The sequence below is a fragment of the Nanorana parkeri genome, unplaced genomic scaffold (assembly GCF_000935625.1).
Source record: "Nanorana parkeri isolate BGI_ZX_2015 unplaced genomic scaffold, ASM93562v1 scaffold801, whole genome shotgun sequence".
Classification (NCBI taxonomy): Eukaryota; Metazoa; Chordata; class Amphibia; order Anura; family Dicroglossidae; genus Nanorana; species Nanorana parkeri.
Window position 1 is genome coordinate 191,450 of NW_017307069.1, and position 26,703 is coordinate 218,152.

General features: G+C 41.4%; 1 protein-coding gene and 1 long non-coding RNA gene across 2 annotated transcripts in view; one reads left to right on the top strand and one right to left on the bottom strand.

The window, feature by feature from the left end:
* Positions 1-338: 338 nt before the first annotated feature.
* On the bottom strand, positions 339-23,103 carry LOC108794001 (FERM domain-containing protein 7-like). Its single transcript, XM_018564962.1, has 9 exons — positions 22,976-23,103; positions 15,279-15,383; positions 11,625-11,667; positions 11,397-11,475; positions 7,819-7,916; positions 7,580-7,694; positions 5,996-6,143; positions 3,522-3,617; positions 339-506 (listed from the first exon to the last, which is right to left on the bottom strand). The coding sequence occupies exons 1-9, from the start codon at positions 23,030-23,032 to the stop codon at positions 339-341; spliced, it is 909 nt and encodes a 302-aa protein (XP_018420464.1). The 5' UTR covers positions 23,033-23,103.
* The window catches only part of LOC108794003, a 12,292-nt gene continuing 3,362 nt past the window's right edge, over positions 17,774-26,703 (top strand). Inside the window, exon 1 of the long non-coding RNA XR_001941684.1 lies at positions 17,774-17,783. This is a non-coding gene — a long non-coding RNA (uncharacterized LOC108794003). The remainder of the gene's footprint in view (positions 17,784-26,703) is intronic.

Consider the following 26,703-nt stretch of genomic DNA (forward strand, 5'->3'; position numbering starts at 1 on the left):
CAAACCATCAGAATCATACTCATTGGCTTTTCGGGGCCACGCAGAGTCCCCTTCATCAGGCTCCGCAATGATGAAGGGGACCCTGCGTGGCCCAGAAAGCGCTAGTTCTGATGACATGACGTTTTAATAAACAAAGACTGGACTACAATATTCTTGGTGTGCTGGTGACATCCAGCCACCTGGGGAGTGAAAGTCCCACCAAATAAGGGACAGCTGGGAGCTATGAACAAACTATAATAGATTAATTCTGATTGGCTGATGTAGCATACTGTTTGCATATTGCTTTTTGCCTTGTTTTAGTAAGCTTTGTGGAAATGAAAATGAAAATGATGTTTTTCTTACCTGTACCTGAAGTTGGAACCCTTACTACACAGAAAAGGCCTTGGTTTACCCTTAGGCTCTTCAGAAAGACGAAAGAAAGCATGATATTCCACACAGGTTTTCCAGAAGACTTTACAGGCATCTCGGGAGACCATAGTGAATTCCAGAGTATCCTTGCATAAGGTCTGCAAAATGAAATGATTGGCAAGACTGTTAGGATAGCTAGTAGTAGTTACTCATGTTTGCCTGGACTTGATCGGTAATATTGAAGATGTTTTTGTAGCTTCTCCAAGCCACTTCTTAGGTTCCAATAAGTGTCAGCATTTATGTCTACACAGGTAGCACAACACCTTAATCTAATCGCCATGGATCGTGTAGATGTTGATTGTCTAAGAACAGGACTGAAGGTGTGAAATGTGGAACCAACATGTTCTAGTTACAAAATCCCTTTGTATCAGGATGTTAATTCCTCAATTTACATGGCCAAAGGTGTGAATTGTTGTCAAATTTCCTGGGTAGAGATGTTAAAACGGCATGTGGAAGACAGATAGTGTAGAAGGTCCTCACCCCTGTATAGGGACGGTTGTTCCAATTTGAAATCGAGGAATTAACACCTAATGTAGACTTCCTGACATCAAGGATGGGATTAAGTAACTAGAACAGGGTTCCATCCTATTCTTGGACAATCAACATCACCCTCATCCATGGTGATTGGATTAAGGTGTCTGCACTACCCGTGTGGATATAAATGTTGGGGTATCTTTCTGACACTCACTGGAACTAATGAAGTGGTTGGAGAAGCTACAAAACATCTTCAACATTATAGAACAGTTCCAGTTGAATGTGACTAATTACTACCATGGATGTTCAGATACCATGGACCATACTCGCTACAGATACTTTCTCAGCTCCTAGACTAGAGAAAAAGTCAAAAGTTAGGAGGCAGCTGTAATTTTTAACGAGCATACGGAGCTCCTGAGATTTGCGTATCCTTGTGTTAATATGCGCGCGAACAAAACCGGAAGTCCGGCGGTTGTAGAACTCGATAAGTGTGGACAGATCACCGGCCCAAGTGACTCCGTCGGCTAACGAAGGGAATGGGGTCCGGTGACGTCACGGACATAGACAGTCTTTCATGCAGCTATTTATTATGGGAGAGGTGGCCCTGATATATTAAATAGACCTTGTTTGCTGCAAGGTTCTCTTTGAGCTTTTATTTACATATTGTCAGTGGACATAACTTTTACCCAACTTAAAGCTACCCTTCATCACTGTGAAAAAACAAGGTTTATATTCACCTTTCTAATGTGTTGTGTCGCCACTTTTCTGTCTTTAAGGCTCTAGTATGACTGCTATCCAGAATGTTTGGGTTGTATTGGAAAGCCTGTCCCCTGCTGGGCACTGTGGTTCCCCCCACCAGTCACTACATCACTAATACTGTGTAGTATAGTGTCTGGTGGGAGGATACACCCAGAAGTTTCAGATTCTAAAATTCTTCAAGAGAGCAAAGATTTAATAAACCAATAAAATAATCAGCGCTAAGGAAGGACTATATTAGTAGTAGCAGCTGTGCTCAAAGTGTATTAAACATTTAACCGTAAACAATAAAAAAGTGCACTGGGCTATCACACGTGTAAAATATTTGCTTAAGGAATAATACATGAACGTGATCAGAAAAATAGCTCAACAACAAATCAATCACATGATAATTATCTCCCAAACAATAAATCTATAGTTCTTACCTTGTAGTGCATTCATCAAATTAGTATATTAAACGTGTCATACAATAAAAGTAAATGGAACAACATATATAAGAAATAAAGTGAAAATAGGGCTTCAAATGCCCCAATTATCTTCAAAAACAAACAAGAACTAATATCAATATCCTAAGTCAATAATGGACATCGACGTCACCGGGCTCCTCTTCCCTTCGTTAGCCGACGAAGCCACTTGGGAAAGGGGGGAGGGGTCTGGTGACGTCGATGTCCGTGACGTCACCGGATCTCCGACGGGACTCCCGGAAGACCCGGAAGCCGGTGGAGAGGTGAGTGTGTTAATTACTGATTACAATTCTTTTGATCGATCAAAAATTTTAACGATTAATCGAGTAATTATTCGAGTCTTTATTCAACCTCAAATACTATGTGACTATGTGACAGCTTTTCTAAAACAATACACGAATAATGATTTCAGGACAGTGGGGGAAGCGCCATAGCCCTGTCACAGCTACAACCCTGGTATAGTTCTCATGAAAATGTCAAGTATCAGCACTGGTATCTGAACATCCCTAATTACTACTATCTATACCGTAATGGAAATGTAGGTCCCTGTCCTCTATTTTGCATAGTCATTGAATCTACGCATAGTCTTGTATAAAGAGGGACGCCAACATTTTAACAAGATATATGAATTGTTCTTATCATCATTTGCAGTTTGTAGGGTGGATGTGTGGACACGATCTCACAGCAGAAATGGATTAGTTCTGAGGCGAGTTTGACCCTCAGCTATACGAAGGACTACGAGTCAACTTATTTTGGAAACCTGTATAAAAGTAGTCATCCCTGTCATTAAAGTAGATATAGTATCATAAGTGATATCTGTGTGTTCTCGGTTTCTATTTCTCATACGATCCTACTTGTATTTTGTCTATCTGACTAATAACAGGTTCAGGTTTCCATAACAATATCATGACCTGGATAAATGAGAACCTTCACAGGCCTACTGTTCGGATACTGAAAAGATGAGCAATTCATATAAACAACAATGCATTATACAGCCGCCAGTAACATTTCCTGGGTGCTGGTGACTCAACAAGAGCAAAACTGTCCTATTTTTAACTCATTTTACTATTCAAATTTGCTAAGTGTGCTACTTTAAAATGAATTAGAAAAATTGTTTATCATTATTTCTTTCCCGATCGGTCCAATTTTATACCCTTGGGCTGATGCTTTTAGAGCTTGCAAAGGATTCTGGACAATGACTCATGATTGCTACACCTGTAAGTACACATACACATTATTCTCATCACGCTCAGGGAAGAGATAGGCTTTAATTGGCTAAAGACCCACTTAAAATTAAAATGTAGTAATTAAGAAAGCTGCTTCTACTGTGGATTTGTTTTGGGCACAGCGTAAATACATCACATTGCCCAATAAGAGATATTCCACAATATAGAAAGAATAAACATACGAGATGCTCACATCAATATGGGGATGGAGCTTAATCAGGAAATGTTTCCTTTTGAAGCTTAGTTTTCGGATAGTGGCCCAGTTGAAGGTATTTATTTTAGTGTTTCCCTAGAAAAGGAAACAAAAGAGAAATAATGATTTTAGGTGAATCTAAACTTTGACAACCATATTCCTTAAATGCTGCAAGACAGATCAGTTGTGAATGATGTAGAACTTACAGTGGGCATTTTGCAGCTGCTCTATTTCCCGGCCCACTTTAACATCTATTCAGCCACAAAGTACTTGCCCTACTATTGCAAGGAAAAGCGATGATTGGGCAGCACTCCCATTTCCTAGACCCAGCCTCCAATTACATCCATGTATAAAAGCAGGTGATCAGAGCAGGATATTCTTCTTATGTCAAACCCAGAATAGGCTCCAGTGAGAGTAGAATACACCAACGTGCCCAAGCACTGTCACGTGCTAAAATGATCTGCTTCTAATCAGACATTTACTAAGGCCATACACTGCTCTATTTTTCTCATTCAACCCATGGGCTGAACGAACAAAATAGAGCAAATTCCTCCATCAACACTACATGTGTGTCCATCGAGGAATCCCAGCTGTTTGCTTTGTATTCTGACAACGGCCGCTAACAGGATACCCGAGCAGAGCTGGCAGCTCACTGGCTGCTGGCTCTGGTTATACGAAGATTTTCCAGCCAGCTGCTTTGATCAGCTGATCGAGGGATGCCGGCTGAAAGTGTGCTGACAGCGGCACACATTGTGCGAATTCGCACAGTGTATGGGCACCCCAATGGTCCTTTAATTTTATTAATTAGATTGTCAAATCTTTCAAGAACATTACAGAAGAGGTTTACAAAGGGTATATTGAGGAAAATAAAGTCCAATGTAAATTACATTTATGTAATTCACTGTTCACTCATCTATAGCTTTAAAGTCTTACAGGGTTATACACAAAAAACAGTGAAGAGTTTGGAGAAGGTAGGAGAAGTGAACAATCTAGGACAACATAGCCTATATGGAAAACTTCTCCAATTAAACTCACTTTCCAGTTTAGTTATGTTGTTCTAGATTGGTCACTTCTCCTGCCTTCTCCAAACTCTTCACCCTTTTGTGAATAACCCTGTTGGTCTATAGCTTTTGGAGCTGTTGTGTTCCGCTACTTTGTGTCACTTGTTTTAGGGGAATTCACCACAAATACATGATGTCTGCAGTATAATATGGAAATCAGGTGCCAATACTGTCAGTCAACAGTATGTTTGTTATGTGTTCCCATTCACACAGAATACATAAAATTATTACAAAAATATTTCTTACAATTCTAGTGGTTTCTTTGGATCAGGTTTATACATAAGACTCTATAGGCACATATGGCTCAGAATAGCTTAGAATGCACAACTAGGACACAGGGATAGTTTTTAAAAGTGCAATAACATACAATGTACCACCCACGATCTTCAACCCTTTGCTAGGACAGACAGCCTATAACTGGTAATCAAATCTGCCAGCACAGTACAGACAGGGTTAACTCCCCAGCCCCCTCCTTAACATAGCAAAGACAGGTAAGGCTAAGTGGGACATTTCAGCAAGTAAAAAGGTGAGCAGCAATATTACATGTTTGTCATGCTCTGTGAATGTGAACATATAACAAATATAGGGGTTCATCTATAAATAAAACAGGCGGATGCCCTTTGCATGACACTACTGCCCCTAGATGGTGCTGGTGAGTAGAGAAATGTTCCTGTACTTGAACTTTTATAAATGAACCCCATGAAGTAGGTGTTATCCCAGTTTGGCTGCATAAGTGGAAACATACTTACTAAACACTGCTCTGTATTCATTAATATAGAAAATGAATAGAATATATTACCCAGCTGTAACTTGAAGTTCATGGCCAGCTGTATAGCAACAAACCATAAACTGCTCTAAATATTTATGGCCTCTTGTATCTCCAAAATGAACAAGGAAGAGTATCGCATTAGACATTTGGGAGAAAAGGCCAGCTGTCCAGAAGAGCCTTTCTCAAACAGGGTGCCTCAAATATGAGTGGTAGCTGGACTTTAACGTGAAGGGAATGAAGACTGAGGTGAAGGCGGTTCCTGATGTAAAGGGGGAACTTTGATAAGAAGGGGTGTCTGATGTGACAGGGGGGCTCCTGATGCAAAGGGTGACTGATGTGACAAGGGGGCTCCTGATGCAAAGGGTGACTGATGTGAAGGGGAGGGAGAAATCTTGATTTGAAGGCGGCACTTCGATGTGAAGGGGGAAATCCACTATTTTGTGTGTTTTTGCGTGGGGTCCACTTAAAATCCATGACATTTTAGACTGGAGTGCCTCAACATTATGCATACGTTTAAAGGTGTGCCATGAGTAAAAAAAAAATTGAGAAATGCTGCTCTAGAATATTTATTTCTGTCGAAGATTTCAGTGGAGTCTCCCTGTATAATTATCCTCAGCAATAGACTTACACATGATTGTACTGACCCGTAACACCAGGACTCCCATGTGAGCAACTGCAAGGTTGATTTGCATGCTCTCCCCATCGATAGCCTGATGAGGTCTGATTCCATACATGTCCAGCTTCCGTGCTATGTCTAACAGCTGCATGTCTGCCTCTGCTGGAGATTTCCCTCTGTAAGGATACATACTTATTAATGACTGTCATCAAGCAACTATGCTAGCACGTAGGAGTTCCAGTATAAACCATATCAACAAGGGCAGGTTTACAATGGTAAAAATAAAAACATCGGAGTCCCATCTGCTCCACCTAGACTCATGATCAGAGGACCAATTACGCAGAAAGGATTTTCTTTTTTTATGAGTCTAATTACAGTGAAGAATAATTGGCACCAATTTTTTTATTTTTTTTTATTTACCATTGTTGACAAAAGATCGTTGACAAATGGAACCTAAGTAACTCTACAAGTCGACTTGAATACATTCCTGGCATGGCACAATACATAGCAATAGTATAACCAGGGCTCAAAATTTCCACTCGCCAGCTCGCATTTGGCGAGTGGAAATAAAGAGTGGATTTGTTTTTTTTAAAAAGCTCCACCTTTTATAATGAAAAAGAAGTCATTGTGCTGCAGTGCAGTGAATTTGCCCGGGCTGAGATAGTGTTATCAGTCTGCTGCAGGCAGGAGGAAGCATTTCTTCAGTCTCCTCTCCTCTGGTATGATCTGAAGGTCCATCGGTCGAACTCGATGGACATGTGTCTTTTTTCAACCTGACTAACTATGCAGTGGCGTAACAACCGGGGGGGCAGCAGGGGCGCGGGCACTATGTAACTGTGTAACTATGTAACCTTGACACTCTTTATAGCAATTAACAAGGTGTAAGGCTGCAGCAGAGGCTGATCTATGTCAGACATTGGTGAAGGTTCTCATATCCAGGGTATGGTAAAACAAGCAGTAGTCAGTCACATTGAGCTGGACTTGTCCTGTAATGTTACATATGTTTCACCACTCATCCGGTTCTAATTAGTGTCAGAAACATGATAAATGGTGTACCATCTTCAACACTACAGAACACGTCTGACTGAGTGTGACTAACTACTACTAGCTATATCTGTGTCAGACATTTGTAAACACAGACAAGAATTGCATAGGCCTCAGGGTTTACATAAGCATGCCATCTCAAAGCCAGCAACTCAATCCAGTAGGTATATGCTGAGCCTGGATGAATCCTGCACAAAGATGCCTCTGTCCTTTTGGGCAGAAAGGTTGATGAAGGCATTGTAAGGGGGGGGTGGAGTCTATGAGAGGTAATAGATACCTGTAAGTGTTACATTTAGCATGCATGCACGCACGCACTTAACATTAAAAGATATATCTGATGCTCTGTCCACATTATTACATTAATAAGAATGTTATAAATGATATGCAGAAAAAAAACCTAACCTGGTTGCTCCCCATCGGCCAAAGCCAACTTTTCCTACCTGCTCAGAAATGAGGCAAAACAAAATATTTGTATTTTTGTTCCCAAATGGGCCTGGTGGGTTCTCCACCTATTTTCCAAAGTTTGACATTGCAGGGAATTCCATTTAATGAAAGAGGTTACACTTACACGTGTCGCTGATAATATTTAAGGATCTTGTTGTCCAGATACTCCTGGTTTGGCAAGTACTGGTTCTGTTCCAAATGTTTCTTGGTGGCCTCCTCTTCATAATCTCCCAACTCAGCTGCAGTAACAGAAAACAAAATGCAAAAGTCTTCTGGCAGACACATATTGTATGTCCGTCTCTGAGAGGTGAATTCCTCTACCTACTTCTTAGAACAGTGCTATGCCAATAAAATATTACTTACCCTGAAGGATATAAGATGTCATTAAGGCACCACTGTAGTCATTGCAAGATAATCTCCCAGATGCCAAGTCTTTCTTTATTTGTAAAGCGAAGAGATACCTAAGTACAGTGAATACCAATTACAGGCAGTCCCCGGGTTACGAACAAGATAGGGTCTGTAGGTTTGTTCTTAAGTTGAATTTGTATGCAAGTTGGAACAGGCACATTGTTTAAGTGTAACTCCAGCCAAAAAAATGTTTTTAGTTTTGGATAGCATAGGAAAGGGTTTACCCCCTGTAATGTTTGTTTTGCTGTGTGTGCCCCTGTTCAGAAGATTTCACCTCACTTTCTGTCCCTGTGACAATTGGATTTTGACAATTTTGGCATGAGTGCGGTAGCATTACAACTACCACTGTTGTACAGTAATAGCCTCCGTTTGTAAGTAGGAGTCATATGTAAGTCGGATGTTTGTAACTCTCAGACTGCCTGTATACAGCACAAACAATGACAGCATGAAATAGGATTTCTACTGTTATACAGCTGAAATGGTTAAAGAAAAGCCCATCTCTTGCCAACTATTGATGACTGACACTCTGAAAGGGTGCCGCCCTCTATTACTTTCAAAGACTTAAGTCGCATCTTGTAAAAAATACTGTGCAGCATCTCTGCACACCTCCAATTTATCAAAGACAAATGAAAACTCCAGCCTGACCAATGACATGTGATGCTGGTCTCCTACGTCATTATTTGTATGACATAGGAAGTAACTGTCGTAGAACTGACCAACTTGCTAAAATCTATGACAGTATGAACAGGGGCACCCCGAGTTCGGGTGTCACCTGGAGCGGTTACTGGGTGATACCCCGCCGCGACGTAATCGCACATGCGCATGATGTCAGCGCGCATGTGCAGCGATCTTATTGATACCCATCGGTGGCCATCTTGGTGATGGGACGCCGGCAGAGAGAGGAGGGGACAGTCACCCGGCGGGATAAGGTATGCCACTGGGTCCCCTCCTCTCTCCCAAAACTTTTCAGAAGGGGGTGACACCAAAATGACTAGAAGTCATTTTGGTGTCACCCCTCCATTGGTGTCACCAGGGTGTGGGCACCTCCCTTTTGACGCCACTGAGTATGAATAAATTCAGTTCGAATGGTGACAATAAAGCTAAGCTTCAGGCAGATAGCTAAGTACACAGATGAAAAACATGCATGAGGGCTATTTTACCTGCCAAAGGATTTTCATGTCTGTTCATCTAGTCCTAAGATTTACACTGCCCTCTCACACAGCGCAGCCAGGCAGGTAGCAGCACTAAATACAGTGGTGTGCGCTCTTCGCCCACAGCCTGCTGACAGCAAGGCCTTGTTCATACCGAAAGCGTGTGCGTTCCAGAGCGGTAGCTGCTGGAACGCACCGCGTTCGCTAAGAAATTCCCCGCGCGCGCGTTCTGGGGCGGAAGGGTGAACAATGAATTCAATTCAAGCCCTGAAAGAGCAGAAGCAGACTGAAGAGGTCATCTCTCTGCTCACTGTTTACTCCTATCAAAATGTTTCCTGGTAACACATTTGCATGCAGCATACCTGATTGGCTCCTAGTCCTATGCCTCCCTTTCTCAGTCTGTGTGCTGTATCTAGGGGCTGATACTAAGTCGCAATCAAGTACTTACAATAGTTGGATTAAAGACTTGAATTTCATTTTTGGCTGGAGTTTAGCTCTACCATGAACATCTGCCCAGACTTTACACACTAAAGTATTTACAAATTCCAAACAAGCAGTAAAAACATTTAAAACAAACCCTTACTCACCTCTGTTGCTATAGGCATTGTGGAGAAATTCATCTTCAAAGTTCACAACAGAGGGACTGAATTTACAGCTCTTTTCCTATTACTTTCTGTGGCAAAAGATTCTTGGAAACCTTCCAAACATCCAATGTAAACACACATACTGTGCTTCCAGGCTGTTAGAAACCTATTGAAACACTTTAGAGTCTTTGTTGTGATCACGGAGGACAAATTACTGCACAGTACAAGCAGCTAGAAAGGTCAGAGATGGCTTGTTTTCAAGCTCTTTAAAGCGGACCTTTACCCTTATCTTTCAAATAACAACAAACACACCTTTAGAAATGTTTAGTGATGACATACTTCTAGATAATTGCAGGATTTGTATACTTTGCACACCTTATTTCTCTTTTCTTCCCCAGTCTTCTGACAGTGGCCATGTTTACTAAGATCTGATTGAAAACTGTAAATCTGCGCTTATGGGTTACACTTGGAGAACTAATAGATAATATTACAGCTGCTGCACTATAGACACTATGGTCAAGAATGTAAATAATAATGAATGTGCAGCGCTAGGGATCTACAGCTGGTTAAATGAGCCTAATCTAAGGTAATTAGGGGGCAATAGCAATGAATGTGCATAAATAAATAATCTCTCTTAATTAAACTTGTGCTAATATATATAACTTGTGAATTTGAGTGTAAGTCACTAACTCAGTAGCAACTATATATCAATATTGATCATAAAAGTGCAAAGGTGCTATCGTGCAATATAAAATAACATATAAATATATAGAAATATATGTACAAAACTATACATTCCTGAATTCTTAATTCAATATATACATGCAGTGAAAATATATTTTCCCATAAAAAATTGGATCATATCCAAAGTGATTCATTAATAATATTTAGTGAAACAGTCTTATTATTATATCCAACATGTGCAAAAAGGTCCAAAAGGGCTTGATAATCTTTTCCCACACAGCGTTTGTGTCCACGTCAGCAGCCCCTTCGGGGTGCGCACTCACCGCACTATTATTGTATATTAACAATAAGAAGCTGATTGGTAGACCACGAAGTCCTAGCGTCTGTCTTATAGGTTTTCCCAGCGGCGTTCCATAAGTCGATGGATTGCCAGAATTACAAGAAGAAACTCCTTATTGTATAGTATATAAAACCATTTATTAAAAAATATGTAGAACTCACATTTAAAATCGAAGTAACCGGCCTGTCAGACTCGGCATACAAATAGCCTGCACTTCCGTATTGTGTGTGGTATCGTGTAGGATAGGCCCGCCCGACGCGTTTCGTCACGTCTTCAGGGGGATCGCAGATAGGTTATTTATTTATGCACATTAATTGGTATTGCCCCCTAATTATCGTAGATTAGGCTCATTTAACCAGCTGTAGATCCCTAGCGCTGCACATTCATTATTATTTACTGAGATCAGATTACTAGCTCTCCTGTTACTTCCTGGATTTCTGGCACATGTGACTAGACATGTGACTAGGACATGTGATCATGCACATCATCTCAGGGTAGAAAAATTCCTTTCCCTGAGATCTCATGAGATTACCCAGCAATGCTCTGCTGATGACACCTGCTTGTTACAAGCATATTAATACTGTGCTGTCCATAGTCTGGGCACAGGTGCAGTTTAGATCTGTCAGGAAGACTTTCAGAGCTGATCCATGTATTACACTGTGCCTTCCACAAACTTACAATCACAGTCTATAATCAGCAATTGTTTAGATGTGTTATGTCACAAAAGTAGGAATAGTGTCCTGAGCAAAGCTAGAATAAAATAGAAAGTATTACCTAGTTAACTCGCCTCGCAGTTGCCCCGGGTCCACTGGGAAGAACTTCACCATGAACTTAAAAATGGTTTCTTTAGGATCTTAAAGAAAAAACAAATTCTTCACAAGGAAGCATAAAAGGTGCATTACATGAGATCATACGTGTATGAAACAAACTAGGCCGATCTTGTGGACAGTTATGTGGGTGAAACTTTTTAAAGTTTTACATATTTACTTTTCACAAACTTACTTTTCACCTGTTTGGTTATGGGCTTCAGAAGTCCCAGCCAAACCTGCAACAACAAGAAGAGGCAAACACTCAACTGCATGCTATCATTGAGAGCCAACCATGCATGCTAGGCAACTTCTTCCTGTCGTTGGCAAATAAGCAGACGCAGAGTAAATGTGCTCTGTAGTAGGTAATGACTATTAAAGTGTATGTCCACTGTTTGCCTGTCCTAACAAAGGGTTAAAGATCTGGAAGCATTGTATGAGGGGGAAGCTCAGAGGGTCCCTAGTTCTTCTATGAGGACAGCCAGAGTTTCCCGTCACTTGGATATTGTACAGAGAAGCTCCAAAGGCATCTCTGTAAAAAATAAGTCAAGGCAATTGGACTGGCTGTATTTTTCTTGAAGATGTTTCACTGGACAGCCAATCAGCTTTCTCAATTCAGAATGACTTGTACATAAATCTCTGGGAATAAATATGGTGAATGTCGCTCCAATCCACAGAATCCGTTAGTCGCAACCAGGTGTTGATTGGATTTGCATAATTGGAGCTAGGAGGTGTTAATAACCTGCCCAAAGGCATGCTACACAGACGCACCTAAAAGGTAAGAAATATTATTCTAAAATGATTTGCATATATATGTTTCTAAAAATGCTGTGTGAATGGGAACAGATGACAAACATACAGAGGGGGTTTCTCAGATTTGACTGCAAAAGTGGAAATACACTTTAAAGTTCAAATGCATAGATGTAAATATTGTGGCAGATTTTAGAGAAGGAACTGTACAAGCTTACTGAATACTGCTATGCAGTGAGCAAACCCGATATGTTCTGCAACCCTTTACACAAGCCAAGTTTATGACCTAAATCAGATTGTACAGAGAACACAGGGCAAGCAGTGTATGTAGAGGTAGTGAACCGGAATGTCCAGCATAGTGGTCTGCCCCATTGTTTGTTATATGTATGGCAGCAGGTGTATAATGTGCACAGAGTGGTTTAGGACCTTTGAAAACAAAAAAATATGTCCATCATGAGAAGGAAGCGGACTAGAGAACCTTGTATGTCGCCTGGTTCATATAAACTGCAGTGTACATAAACCAGAAAGTCTGAAAGATTTCAGTCTCTTACTAACAGATCGCTGATGGATACATTCTGAAAATCCTTTTCCATTGACATTGAGCTTTAGGAGCTGTTAGATGGATCTTGTGTGCTTTTACCTTTGGCTTCCAATGAGGCAAGTACTGATCATTTAGGCCCCATTCAATCTACACGTCAGCCTAACCAGGCAATAAAGAGGTGTTTTTGTTTGTACACATGACTTGTAGTATTGAAGCAGAAAAAAGAACCCAGGCGCACACCACTGGTCACGCTGAAAAACTCCTTTAATCAGACTTGCACAGCTCGGCTCAGCCCCACCCTTGGTCCACCTGTAACGCGTTTCACCCTATCTAGGGCTTAGTCATAGAGGTCATGGCTGTGAAGAAGCGGTGTTGCAACATGTTGAATTTCTTTTGGCTCCATATAATTTTAAATAGGAGTGCCTGAATAATATGTGTAAGCACGTGGTTTACAACCACTCCCATTAAAGACTAATGGCCAGAAATGCAGGATTCTGCCCCAAGAGAAACCCATGTACTTTTCCGAGCTTCATGAGGTGTTAAGCATCACAACACTCAGGGATGAACAGGCCCATTGGGACTAATGATGTTCAGAATTGTCACCCTTTGAGAATTGACAAACACTGAACAGGGTGTGAATAGGGCTTTAGTGTTAGGATTAGGTTAAACGTTAAATCCGTGTCACGTTATGGTTCAGGGGGCAATTACATATTAAATGGTAGGTTACGTGTGAGCATTAGGTGTAGTGTTAGGAATAAGTTACAGGTCAGGGGCATTCTTAATTAAATTGTCACTTGTTTTCAATATCAAAAGACAAGCCCTTTAGTGTAAGGTCTGTGCTATACCTGATCGGACTTCGGTTTACACAGTTGTTTTATGTACTGTAATTGAATGCTCAAGTTCTAATCAGGGCCAAGTTTTAGTGTTGTAACTTAGACCTACCACAAGATGGCGCTGTCACAGAACTATAACATTGACAGCAATAGAATTGCAACATGATATACATATCAGTACAAGATACTAAAATATTTTGTATAATAAACTTCAAAAACAACATATAAATGTATTAAAATATATAAGTCAGGGACGTTAGGGCCCTTAGACAGTGCCACATAAGATAGTATAGTTAAGCACTGTTTCTAGCAGATGCTCGATCACAGAATTGATTTGCAAGACTGAGCTAATTTGCTTGATTATGTGAATGATGATTTCTCTGATCTATGTAGAAGGATACATATCTGCAATACTTAGTACTTCTCACTTTCTCAACAAATTAATCATTTTAATGATCTCTATAGCTAATTATGCCTATTTAAGCATTTTTTTCCCCCAAGGTGTGAAAAGGTGTCCCCCTCTGAAGCTGCAGCGGCCGGGAGGAGAGAGAGGGAGCACTGACAGGTGTGAAACAAGCACTTAATCTCTCCCCTCTTGGCCGCTGCCAGTGGGGGGCATTTGCAAAGGTATCAGAGAGGCTTGGGGGGCAATTGCCACCCTGCCCTTGGGCCTAGTCAGCCCCTGGGTCAGACTAATCCAGCACGTTATTAATATGAGTGCCCCACTCAATATTGCCGCAAGCGAGGGGCATGCTGAGTTGGGCAACTCAGATTAAAAACTGGTGTACTGTGCGTCACACAGCTGGCTTCTGTATTCTGCATTGCACCACTGACTTCTGTACTGTGCGTTGTTACTGATCTTTGTACTCTGCGTCACACCACTGACCTGGCGGAATTAAGGCCGGGGCAGGGCAGGGGTTAGGTGGGGAAACTGGTGGCGAGTAACTTTTAAAGGAGAACTATGAGGTGAGTGCTTTTCACTCACCTCATAGTTCTAGCCGACCTGTGACAATGAGACTGTCACAGGTCGGCTCAGTAGATCGGGAGGTGAGCAAACACATACCGGCGTTCGCTCACCTCTCGATCCTGTCACGGCTCTCTGCCGTGACAGGGGAGGGGCTGGATTCCCCCCTCCCCGCTCTGATCCGACAGCTCTACAGCTCGCGGTATACTGAGCCCAGGGTGACGGGAGGACGCTAGTTTGTGTCCTCCCGTTACCCTAAGGAGAACTATTGGGAAAAGCCCTGACCCCATAGTTCTCTTTAAGGCCTGGCTAGTAGCTTAGGACTTGACATTTTGAGCCCTGTCCTAGAGGGCAGTATATGTAGGGCTCCTACAGTATATAAAACGCTGTGTAAACTGACAGAGGTGTGTGTGTGTGTGTGTGTGTTCGTGCGTGCATGGAAAGCAGATTGTTCTTTATAGAACACAACAGCTAACATTCAATAAGTCTTTTGTTGATTGGCTCTTCTCTTCTCAAAAAAAGTTTGGTCTGAAGATTTACCTATGGAAACACAACATCAAAGCTGGTAGTGTCTATTAAAGCCTGTCTCTTTAGCTAGATAGTACTCTGGGATCCTTTGTCATGTAATAAATATTTGGTTGTAGAACAATCCAACATAAAACACTTTAGAAATATATAATCGAAAAAAATAAATAAATAAATATGACCCCAAAGCAATTATGGTTTTCTTCTAAATATACAACTGAGAGGCCAATTACTTACATTGTATCCTGTGTTGTTTTTCAATTCCAGCCCAAAGTATTCTTTCTCTGTCAGGTTTAAATGGCTGCAACTCATGTTAAATAATTCCTTTCCAGGAGCTTTTTGCTGTAAAAACATAGAAGATATTAAATCATAAAATCTTTTTTCAAAAGCCACAGCACTCAAGCCCCTTTCACATGTGCGTGTCAGGAGAGGATCCGTCGACAGAGCCTCTCCGGATCACAGCAGTACGGATCGAGTACAGTTTTTTCCTCCATCTTGTATCCCTTTACATCAGATTACCCCCGGTCCGGCACGATCTGGTGTGTTGAAACGCATCAATGATCCATCTGTTTTACTGGATCTACTGGATCAGGTAAAGCGGAAATACTGGCAGGCGGACCCAATCAGACCGCTCATGTGAAAGGGGCCTAATTTAAAAATGTTCTGCATCAGCAGATTTGTTTGAGCATGTGCACATAGTACTGCCCATGTCCTGTACATAGAATTGCAGGGAAATGCACAATGCACATGCAGCCGTGCACAAATTAGCATGAAGGCGCGCAATAGCATGCAGGCCTATATAAACGGGCATGTAATATGGACAAATTGCTGAGTGGTCTTCAGCTTGTTCCCCGATTACCTGTGATCTGACCTGCTACCCTGTTTACCTGTAAATGACCCTTCTGACTTCTCTCTGAATCTCTACTTGCTTACTGAGCTATGAATTCTGCTTTCTGTGCTGTATACCTCTCAGACCAACTGATACTGACCTCGGCTTGTAACCGCAACTCTGCTCCTGGTTCCTGACTTGGCTCTCTGCTGCTCAGCTGTTACCTGCCTTCATTTGTGCTCCAGCTACACTCTTGTCACCTGCTTTGGTACCCTGGTATGCTGGTGTTGGGTGCTGGTCCTGGAGCATACAGTCACCCGGTCCACGCACCCGACCTCTACACAGATCCACTCGAGTTTACAACGCCGCCAATCATGCCACTCTGTGTACCACAATCCCTGTCACCACTTCCAAATGTGTCGGAAGAGAGGTGCAAGAAGCGTCCTCATTAGCTTGGTCTTCACCAAGGTATGTGAGACCTGAATTAGGGCTGGATGAGCACCGAGTGTCAGCATAACCTGTTAGCATTGAGGGTTGGCTCTGTCCTCACTGCAAACAGGTCACGCTGACACTTTTCAGCTTTTCCTGAATCCACTATTTATTATTGTTTCTCAAGCCCTGCAGAAGGCTGATTCCCCCAAAATGTGTAGGTTGTATTTGACATATCCATTGAAATAAACAACCTAGACTGACCATTTTTTTAAGAGGCCTTCCTAATCAAACATCCAGGATTTGGTCTTCTGTTGAGTGATCCCCCCCATCATGGCCAGAGAGGCAGCAGCCTTGGACCATAACCAAGACCAAACACTACACACATACAGTTATCAGTTTACTCCCCTTTAGGGGTACATACCCCATTGTTTTCAAATTCACAATAAAACCCATTCTTTCTTCTACTGGTCCAGCTCTACCTCAGATCTAGGAGTTCATTCTCTAAAGGGACTAAGATTGTCAGTGGTGTGCCCCAGTGCTCTTTATTGCAGCCAAATGCTGTTTAACTTGTTTATAAATGATAATGAGGTTGGAATTAAGAGTTCAAGTTCAGTGTTCACCAACATACCAAATTATACAGGGAAATACATTTGGCACAGGACTAGCAAAGTTACAAGATTTAGATCAAATAGGGATTGGGCGGTTTAGATGAGCTTCAGTATTGAAAAAGATAAAGTTATGCACTTGAGCGCTAAAAATATGCAACATACGCTTTGGAAGGGGCTCTTCTGGGTGAATCTGTGATGAAAAAGTATTTGGGGGTTATCATAGATCACAGACTCAGCAACAGCATGCAATGGAAACCTGCAGCCAACAAAGCTAGCAGAATACTCACACTCTCACATATACAGAGGTTGAACTTGATGGACCTGTGTATTCTTTTCAACCTTTCCAACTATGTAACTATATGTATCTAACTTCAGGCAAACCGCTAAATATACAATAAAAAAAAAAAAAGATGTGGACAGCCATTTCTGTGACACACACATCAGCTAATCAGTAATATTGCTCTGCTATGTCCTAATTTAGCATTCCTGCATCAGCCCCCTGGTCACTGGACAGAGGTAATGATAGGGTCTATACCACCCAACCTTACCGAATCTCACAGGACTGTCTTGGGATTACATCAAGTTTCCATGGTCCCGCAGATCCCAGCCATGTCGCGGAACCACGTGCTGAAATACTTTTGCACTCTGCTCTGTATTAATTCAGGAACTGCCAGGCAGAGTGATCTCCTGCTCAACTGTATCTGCATAGTTCTGGCAGTAACATCGCATGCAGTTGCTGGGGGAACAGAAAGGGATGCAAGCGTTTTTATTGCACTCCCACAGACCACCAATGACTAGAAACTGTGGGGTATTATTCCACTGGCCACCAATTACTAGAAACTGTGGGGGATTTTCCCCCTTGGGGGGAGAATTGTTCCTTTCATTGACGTGGACACTAGGAGGGAGATTCTGTCTACTAGCAGTATATATGACACTCATGTATATGTTCTATTTAATGACCCATCTACAGTCCTGATCAAGGTTCATTTCCTGTTTTCGGTGGCCAAAAACTCCCCGTAAACAAGAGATGATAAATTCTATAGGTCACCTGCAAACACTGCTGGCCAGTGGCAGAACTATACGGCAGCCACTATGGGGCCTGGGGCACGGGGTTGCCCGACCAGGATAAGGAACAAAGGGGTGCCCCTGATGCTGTGTGGGCCGTCTGGGTTGCTATGGCATCGCAGGCTGCTGGCTGTCACTGACAGCTGTGAGGTGGAACGCGCCGCTATCCAGATCACTGAGACCTGTCCGTGATCTGTGCAGCGGTGTGTCACTGCTGAGTCAGTGACAGCCGCAGCTGAGGTGGAGGAGGCCAGGTAGCAGTGGAGGAGGCGGGGGCCCGCCAACGACGACGAGGCAGGGCGGTGGAGAATGCCGACAGCGGATCGGGGCCGACAGGTAAGAGGTGTGCATCGATGTGACCAGCCCACCTGAGACCCTGCAGAGCCCACCATAGAGAGTCTGCAATGGCGTAACTAGAAACCACAGGGGCCCATACAAAATTTTGCTATGGGGCTCTGTGATTTCTAGCTCTGCCCCTGCTGCTGGCTAAGGCTTATGGGGGAGTGGGGGAGATCTTCTAGGTCAAAAACTGTGTACCATAACCAAGATATGAATACTCCAAGGCTATAGTTGTCCTGTAGTACTGTGGTCACAAGCCTTTGGTGCATTGCTTGAAACACAGATTTGAAAAAAGAAATGATATATACATCGTCTCAGAGACATTAGTGTTTTTCATGATGAAGATCTACTGTGGGTGTGATAAAGCGGTTAGTCTGGGGCACCTAATGAAGCAAACCTTAAAATAGGCCTAATAGATTAAAACATCTCTAGAGGTGATATAAAGACAAGGTGGATTATCAAGGAATGAAAGTACAACATAGTCCCAGTGTCATTTGGCACAGCCTAGGTATATCTCAGTATCACTTGAACTGTTTATTGGCGGAATAAGCATAACAAGTTTCCAGAAAACAAGAGATGTTGGATAAAATTGCTATGCTCTGGTATTCAGCTGCCTCTATAGTGACATGCTAATAGTGGGTTCTTCTGTACAATCATTCTAGTTCCTGTCGATGTAAGGAAGCCACATGTAATTAAAACAATTATAACGCTTACTAATGGAACATCTCATGTGCTCAGTGCCCTGAATATCTATAGAAATCAAAGACAATGCCAGCAAAGACTACAATCCTATTAACCCCTACAAAGATATGGAGTATATTAATGCCCATATCATGCATACATTTGTGTTATAGGAAGATGGGCAGGCAACTATTGGGAAAGGACCAGGAAATCTAAAATGAATGCAAATTTGTCAACAATAATCTTTACAAATATGCATGTCAAATAGCTAGACCTTTGTAGATGTTGAAATATAAAGGAAATCTGGTCTAATGGAGAAGGATATTGATTGAAAATGAGGAGCTTTGCAATCAAAGAATACTATTAATTAGTTGTAACACAGCTTGCCATGAACTGGACGAACAGCTGATATTCAGTACAGTATACAAGAAGAAGATTAGGTCTCTTCTGTGCTCACTCTGATACACTATGCTGATGGACTCCACCCATTACAAACTACAAAGCTCAAACGGCTTGCATTGTACCGTTATTTTTGTTTACTGGGTTGAAACCTATCCAGACAGAACAATAACAGAAGGAGAAGTGACCATACACTGAACAATTCTCATTTACATGACTTCTAGCAGTTAGCTATCTTCTTCTCTAGTAAGATATTTACATGCCCATGTTCTACATATACACATGTGCTGTAAACCGCATCACTGCTCTTACATTGGATGGAGAACAATGTTTTTTTGGTGTTACAAGTCTAACCTACCCAATATGCATTTTATATGACACATGATTTGAAGGCAACCTGTCATGAGTCAAATATATGAGATGCTCTTTCTAACTTTCTAATACTAGTTGTATGGCAGTCAAACAGATCTCCTAACTTTAATAATTCTGAGTCACTGACCTGTAAGCTGTGTGTAGCAAGTGAAGGTCTGTGAAGGTACACAGACCTACATACCTGTCTGGCTGTCATGCAACTCAACTGGAATAAAGTATGAAGGTGTGTGTACACCTTCACTGGCTACATGCAGGTTACAGTTCAGTGACTCAGACGTAATAAAGCCAGGAGATCTGCTTGACAGCCAGACATGAAATCTATGTATTTCTCTTAAAGGTTTCCTTTAAGAAAGGTAGTCTTAAACTTTAAAGGTTAAATGCAGCCTGAAGTGATATTTTATTTTGTTTGGAATCTGGTGGTCTGAACAATCCAGTGGGCAATATCAGCCTGCCGGGCCATGTTAGCTCTTTAGTGCAGTGAATTCAGGCAAAGTTTCCTGTAAAGGAAGTCCATATTTCTTTTGAATTTCTTTTGAATACTAACGGAGTATCTAAACATTAAAAAAGGTATTGCCAAAATATAAAACAGCAGCACTATATCTAAAGTTGAAACAAAGCAACCCAAAACCTAAATGTTACATAGTTACATAGTATTTGAGGTTGAATAAAGACATTAGTCCATCAAGTCCAACCTATTAGGATCTCATTCTTAGGAGTACCTGTACCCCTGTATATTACGGTCCCTTAAGAAATCGTCCAAAAGTTTCTTGAACAATTCCCCATTTTTTGCTGAAATCACTGTCTGTGGCAGTGAGTTCCAGACCCTACCCACTCTAACTGTAAAGAACCCCCTTCGCCCCTTGTGCTGGAATTTTTTTTCCACCAATTTTAGGTTATGGCCTCTAGTTTTTGTAATGGAGTTAATTTTAAACAGTTTATCGCTAATGTTGCTACCACCATTGAACATTTTGTACATGGAGATCATATCCCCCCTTAATCTCCTCACCTCCAATGTGAACATGTTTAAATTTAGTAGCCTCGTCTCGTAGCTTTAGTCCTCCATACCCCTAATTAGTTTGGTTGCCCTCCGCTGGACTTTTTCCAGCTCAATTACATATTTTCTTAGTACTGGTGACCAGAACTGGACCGCGTACTCCAGATGAGGTCGAACCAATGATCTATAAAGTGGCAAAATTATAGACTTGTCCCTGCAATACATCCCCTTTTTAATACAGGACAAAACCCTGCTAGCTTTGTTTACAGCAGGTCAAATGTGACCTCTTGAAGATTAAGGTGCTGTAAACTCTAACAACTAGAACCCACAATGCACTAGATAAATTAAGATTTGGGGACCTTGAGACTCCTTTGTATCCTAGAACCATCCATGACTTCCATACCTTTACCTCTAATAGGAAAGCACCCTCTCTGACCACCCTCTTACACCCTCTTTTCTATTCCTTCTCTCCCATTTCCACTCATCCTTTTATCTCTTGCTATTGCACTGGCTGCATAAGTAAGCAGTTAACTATCAAGTGATTTCCAACAACCAGCACTAAAAGAAAGCATATAGGTCATTGTACACATCTGTCTTAAAGCTGTGGATGGTTCCTAAGGATTTAAAAATAGAACACCCCTTGTTTATAAACCAAGTGGACATAATTGCTTATAATGGTCCGAAAACATCTCAGTTCTAACTCAGGAAAAGTTCACCTATGGCCACACAAGTCTACAACAGATGCAAAGAACACACACACACACACACACACACACAGTATTAATATATATTTTTTTAACATAACAAAAGAAATCCACTTGCATCCACCCAAAATCTTTGTAAATTCAGTGATCTATTCCAAAGGTCTGCAACAAGCAGATCATATTTTGAGAAAGTTAGAGAATATTAGAGAAAGCCCAAGTGATTCAAGATTGTTCACTGCTGCCTTCTTTACAGAATCATGTTAAGGAATGAGGTCTTGTCATGTATGAGTGCCTACCCCATGTGCCCCAGGCCACTCTCCCTTTCATCCTGCCTGAATTCACAAGCTCCTTTCATGCTAAGCACAATACCCTTCAAATGGATGAAATGCCTGCAAGTGAAGAACCAGATCTGTTCATACTCGAGAAGAATAGCTGGCATGCACAAGCTTTAATGGACACATTAGCTACAATAACATATACTTGACTACTGAGCTTGTTTCCTTTGCTCCAAAAAGTAGCTATATATAGATCTCTATGTGTGTAATATACAGACTGCCTCATCTTACAATACTAGATACATGCATGTAAAGTAAATACAATGTTCTCAGTATTGGCTCAACTCTCACATATGCTACATCAAAGGGAATGTATAACTATATTGGTGGGACAGAAAACAGAAATTGAACAAAAGCAATTAGGTTTTTCTACCTGAAACAAGGATATTACATTTAAACACAGAATACCTTAGAATTAATGAAAATATTTGTATTAAATTAATATTTGAGAACCACATAAGCCAGAGGGAACTAGAAGGATACCAAAACAATATTTATAGTGTAATATAACTGCAATATGTTTAGACAAGGTAAGCAGTTATTAGGATGAGTGTGTTCATATAAACTGGCTGTGCAAATCAGTGTGAAATAAAAGCTGGAGTAGCAGACTTGCCACCTCTTCAGTGTGTACATACTGTCAATAATATACAGCATCTGTCCAGTTATAGATAACATAGGTCACTCATTTTATACCAAGTCCTAATATATTTAGGAAAGTAACCATAAAAGTAAATGTCATGATTAAAGTAAAGTATTCTTGTGATCTTTCACTTGCATCCATGGTCACAGGTTATTTAACATTTCTGACTATACAAATGTCTTGGAATAATCTACTTGGAAAACCGATGACGCATATCAGGGCACAAACAAAAAAAAATGCAAAAAATCAGAAAGTCGATCATTTTCTGTGTTTATAAAATAATTTGATATATTATACAGAGCTGGCTCCTATAAATATAAGTCACTTCAATTTACTAAAAGATGAAGGTTTGTGTTTTTAAAGTGATTATCTGAGATCTGAGTAAATGCAAACAGCATTGTGAATGACATGATAGAGTCTGCAAGTATGTATTCATTTAAGTGAGAGCTTATACTACTATATACTCATTTCTAGCACTCTGTTAAATCCTGAACTGTCATGCATTTGATGGAGATGGGTGTGATAGATCTACTTACATCCACAACAAAGGTCTTCTGGGAGTCATCCAGAAACTGGACTTTCAAGTGAAGCATCCTGTAAGACTGTGTGACCTGCTGAGCAGCTTGGTGGCAGAATGTGCAGTGTCACAAGCTCTCCTCCAGCATATTCATCAGCTGCTGGTTTAGGATATGAGACGCTGCCTATGGACGGAACATCTACAAGCGGCACATAGAACACAGCATATTATAATGTAGGTATCATATTGTTGTTGGAAAAGCTGAAAGAATTTCTGCATTTGTACATTTGATCTTCATCGAACTCACAATCATTTACAAAACAAACATGTACCATTCGTTAAACAGAAGAAATGCACAAAAAGATGTTTCAATATGTGTCACAGTCTGTCTAAAAAGCAAAAAAAAGAAAGTCAGCAGCATGGTCACATTGTACATTGAAGGTGCTGTGTGCAGAAATATTGACATCACACAAGTTAAAACACTGACAATATACCAAATATCAATTCATGGTCACCTGAATTTGTCTGGTGCCCTATGCAGTTACCATGCCCCTGGTGAGCGCACCATGCAGTTGCCGTGTCCCTGCTAAAATGATCCACTCCGTTGCCATTCCCATTGCGGACTAGGCTGCACAGTTTTTATGGGAGTGGTAGAGTGGCCCATGCAAATGTTTTCCCCCTGGTGCTGTTCCCCAACTGATGTCCATGACTCCGACAGGATACAACATGTAGTCACCATGTCCAAGACCCAGATAGGGTAGTTTATGTGGTCACCTAGTCCCTGATTGTCAGAGTCCTTCCTTTACTAGCCACGTCCTTGACATGGCAAACATTGCACTAGTCATTTCCTAGGCTTGTGCTGTAAGCAGCTACAGTAGTTAGTCTTAGCCCTCTGCACAGAGATTTAATCTGGCAAATACCAGTGTATTCTGAATGAAAAGGTAATGACTATTGTTTTGATTAAGGTAAGCAGAAAGGGAACCCTTGTAGGGGAAACTATTCATAACAGATGGCTGCACAACATTTATAGTTCAAACGCATGTAAGGCCTCATTCACACTGTCGCACATATATGCGCATAGTGCAGCATATGCAAATAAATGGCTCCATACACATAGCCACGTATGGAGCCGTATATTTGCGTAGCGTAAAAATGTGCAAAAACAGAATGGAACCGAGATGCGCCTGGGCAGCGTATTTCTGCGTATTTTACGCGCATACACGCATGTTTGCGTGTGCACAGTTCATTAAAATTTCTATTACGAATGATGCATTCTGGGATTGCATATAGCACACGCGTATATGCGTATACATGCACGCATGTACGCAATATCCAATTTTGCTCTTGCGTTGTGTGTGAATGAGGCCTAAAAGGTTCACCTTTGCACCGATCAGTGTCACAGGGTAGAGGCCCAGGTCATGACAACCAGGCTCAAGGATCTGCAGATACAAGCAGCATTGTCACCCTAAGACAGTAAGTGTATTAGGACTGCAGAACACTTGTCTTTTTCAATAAGATAAGGGAAAGGTGTTCTGTAGACTTACATTTTCTGGTGACATTGTTAGAGATGTGGAGTGCACATAACACTGACTTTCTGCCAGAGTAAATAATTGTTGCAGGTAACAACATTCTCTCAATTATTTATTTAACAGACCAAAAGGATACAATTAGGAGAAAATCATTGTTTGGGGTTACACAAATTGTTATTGTTAATGTGTATTTCCACTTTTGCAGCCAACCTGGGATAACACATCTTATATTTGTTACATGTTCACATTTACATTGCATAATCTTGCAGTTTAATTAGCTTTTACTTGGGTCAGAGCTTTAAGGGTTAATATTTATTTGTGCTTCTATTTCCTTGAAATGTTATGGGGAGGTGTGATGGGTGAGGGGTCTGAGGTGGCCTCTCTATTAAAGAAGCTCATCAGATAAACACAATCCTCAAATTTCTGTCCCAAGACTTTCCATTGGGACAGACCACTGTGACAGGGCTAAGAAACACCTGGAGTCAGCTATCTTGTCTCTTAACAAAACATCTAAAAAAGGTGAGAATTCTTTTTAAAGATATTTGTCAGTATGCTGTGTGAACGAACATATAGAGGGGCTATCCTAAAATTGACTGCAAAAGTGGAAATACACTTGAAGTAACCAGCGTTTAGTTTAAACCTCCAGAACTGGCAGGAAGAGTGAAAAGCCGACATCTAGAAGGTACCTGCACATACCCGATATCTTCACGTGTGCCTCTGGAGCACCAAAACCCATGAAACTGTACACATAGCAAGCCAAAGCTGTGCTCCTTCTACAACAGGAAATGGCAGCTTTTATGTTTCTGTCCTGACAGGTTTCTTTTAATGACGACAGCCCCCAGAAATTGCACCCTAAACAAGAGTGCAGGAATGGCAACAGAAAGGGAGGGCGGCACCTTACTAAAGACTAATGCGGTGATGTGCACCATAAGTGTAAATCATATAACCTTTGCCCTTGACAGGAAGAGGTCAGCAGGTGAATGTGTGTAAGCCCCAAAGATCACCGGCTCTTATATGCTCTTTTTTGGTCTGTTAAAGAACTCCGGGAAAACTTTCTTAACCCTTGCAGTGGGGCAACACCCCCCCATTAAGTGCTTGTTTGTGTCTAGGTGCAAAAATAACAAAGCTATACTCACCTGATCCTCAGAGGCAGCTTGTTGTTAGACTGGTCCCTGCAGCCTCTTTTCCCCCCTCTGCTGCAGCGGTCTAAGGTCCGGGAGTCCTGTTCTATATAGTGTGAGGATGCCAAAGGACATACCATTGCTGCAGTGGAGGACAGAGGCTGGAAGGAGCGCTGTAAGAGCCGGCTGGCTGCGAGGTTCAGGTGAGTATAACTTATTTTTGACCCTAAACACAAACGAGCACTTAACCCTCACAGTGCAGGGGTAGCCCCACTGCAAAGGTTAAGAAAAAGTTTGCCCAGAAGTTTTTTTTTCTTCAAATATATCCTGGAAAGTGTTTTGTTCGATAAGTGCAAAAAAGATAGCGGTCCCAAGAAATCTAGTGCGCTGAATACAGCCTGTGCTGTTAAAAAGTTAGCATGGTTTTCAGTTCTCTCTGTGGACTACAGAACACCTCCCCTCTGTTGTGGAGGAGAGGGGGATAAAATCTGTAGCCCTAAAACACTACTTTTCCAATGGTGACGATGCTGCTTCTCAATAGATACCTTGCAATGAGTGAGCATTGTTACCCTAAGACAGGAAGTCTTAAAGTGATGTTCTTGGGGCTAGACAAACTTTAAAGCGGAAGTAAACCACTGATAAAGAAAATATACAAATTGGGCTCCCAGGGGTGTTTGCCATATTGCGATAGTATGCATACATGACTAGCAGGGAGAAGAGACTTCCACAGACTTTGATGCCATAAAAAAAGTTCTGTCCACACTTTATATATTTAGGCTTCACTTCCGCTTTAAAGTGCATTTTTTACATTTGCAGTCACATTTGAGAAAACCCCAGCACTATATGTTTGTGATGAGTTCCCATAAACACAACATGCTTAAAATAATTTCACCTTTTAGATATTTCTTTGGTGAAGGCCTTTGTGTAGATTCCAGGCTACTCTGAGCTGTTTAAAAGTAAACAGGAGGGACAAAGCAAGCTTCTTCTCATTAACAAAGTCACTAAGCTAACCAATTGTTGGGACAGAATGTTCAAATCTAGTTTACAACCGATAATGAGATCTGCCAGCATAGTACAGACAGCGATAATTCGAGTAA

What these genes read in the sequence shown, in the direction of transcription:
- LOC108794001 (XM_018564962.1), bottom strand. Translation starts at nt 23,032, where the DNA reads ATGCTTCACTTGAAAGTCCAGTTTCTGGATGACTCCCAGAAGACCTTT. An exon ending in AAATATTATCAGCGACACGT is followed by an intron (nt 6,144 to 7,579) that starts GTAAGTGTAACC and finishes GTATCCTTACAG; the next exon opens with AGGGAAATCTCCAGCAGAGG. An exon ending in TGGGAGTCCTGGTGTTACGG is followed by an intron (nt 3,618 to 5,995) that starts GTCAGTACAATC and finishes TTCCTTTTCTAG; the next exon opens with GGAAACACTAAAATAAATAC.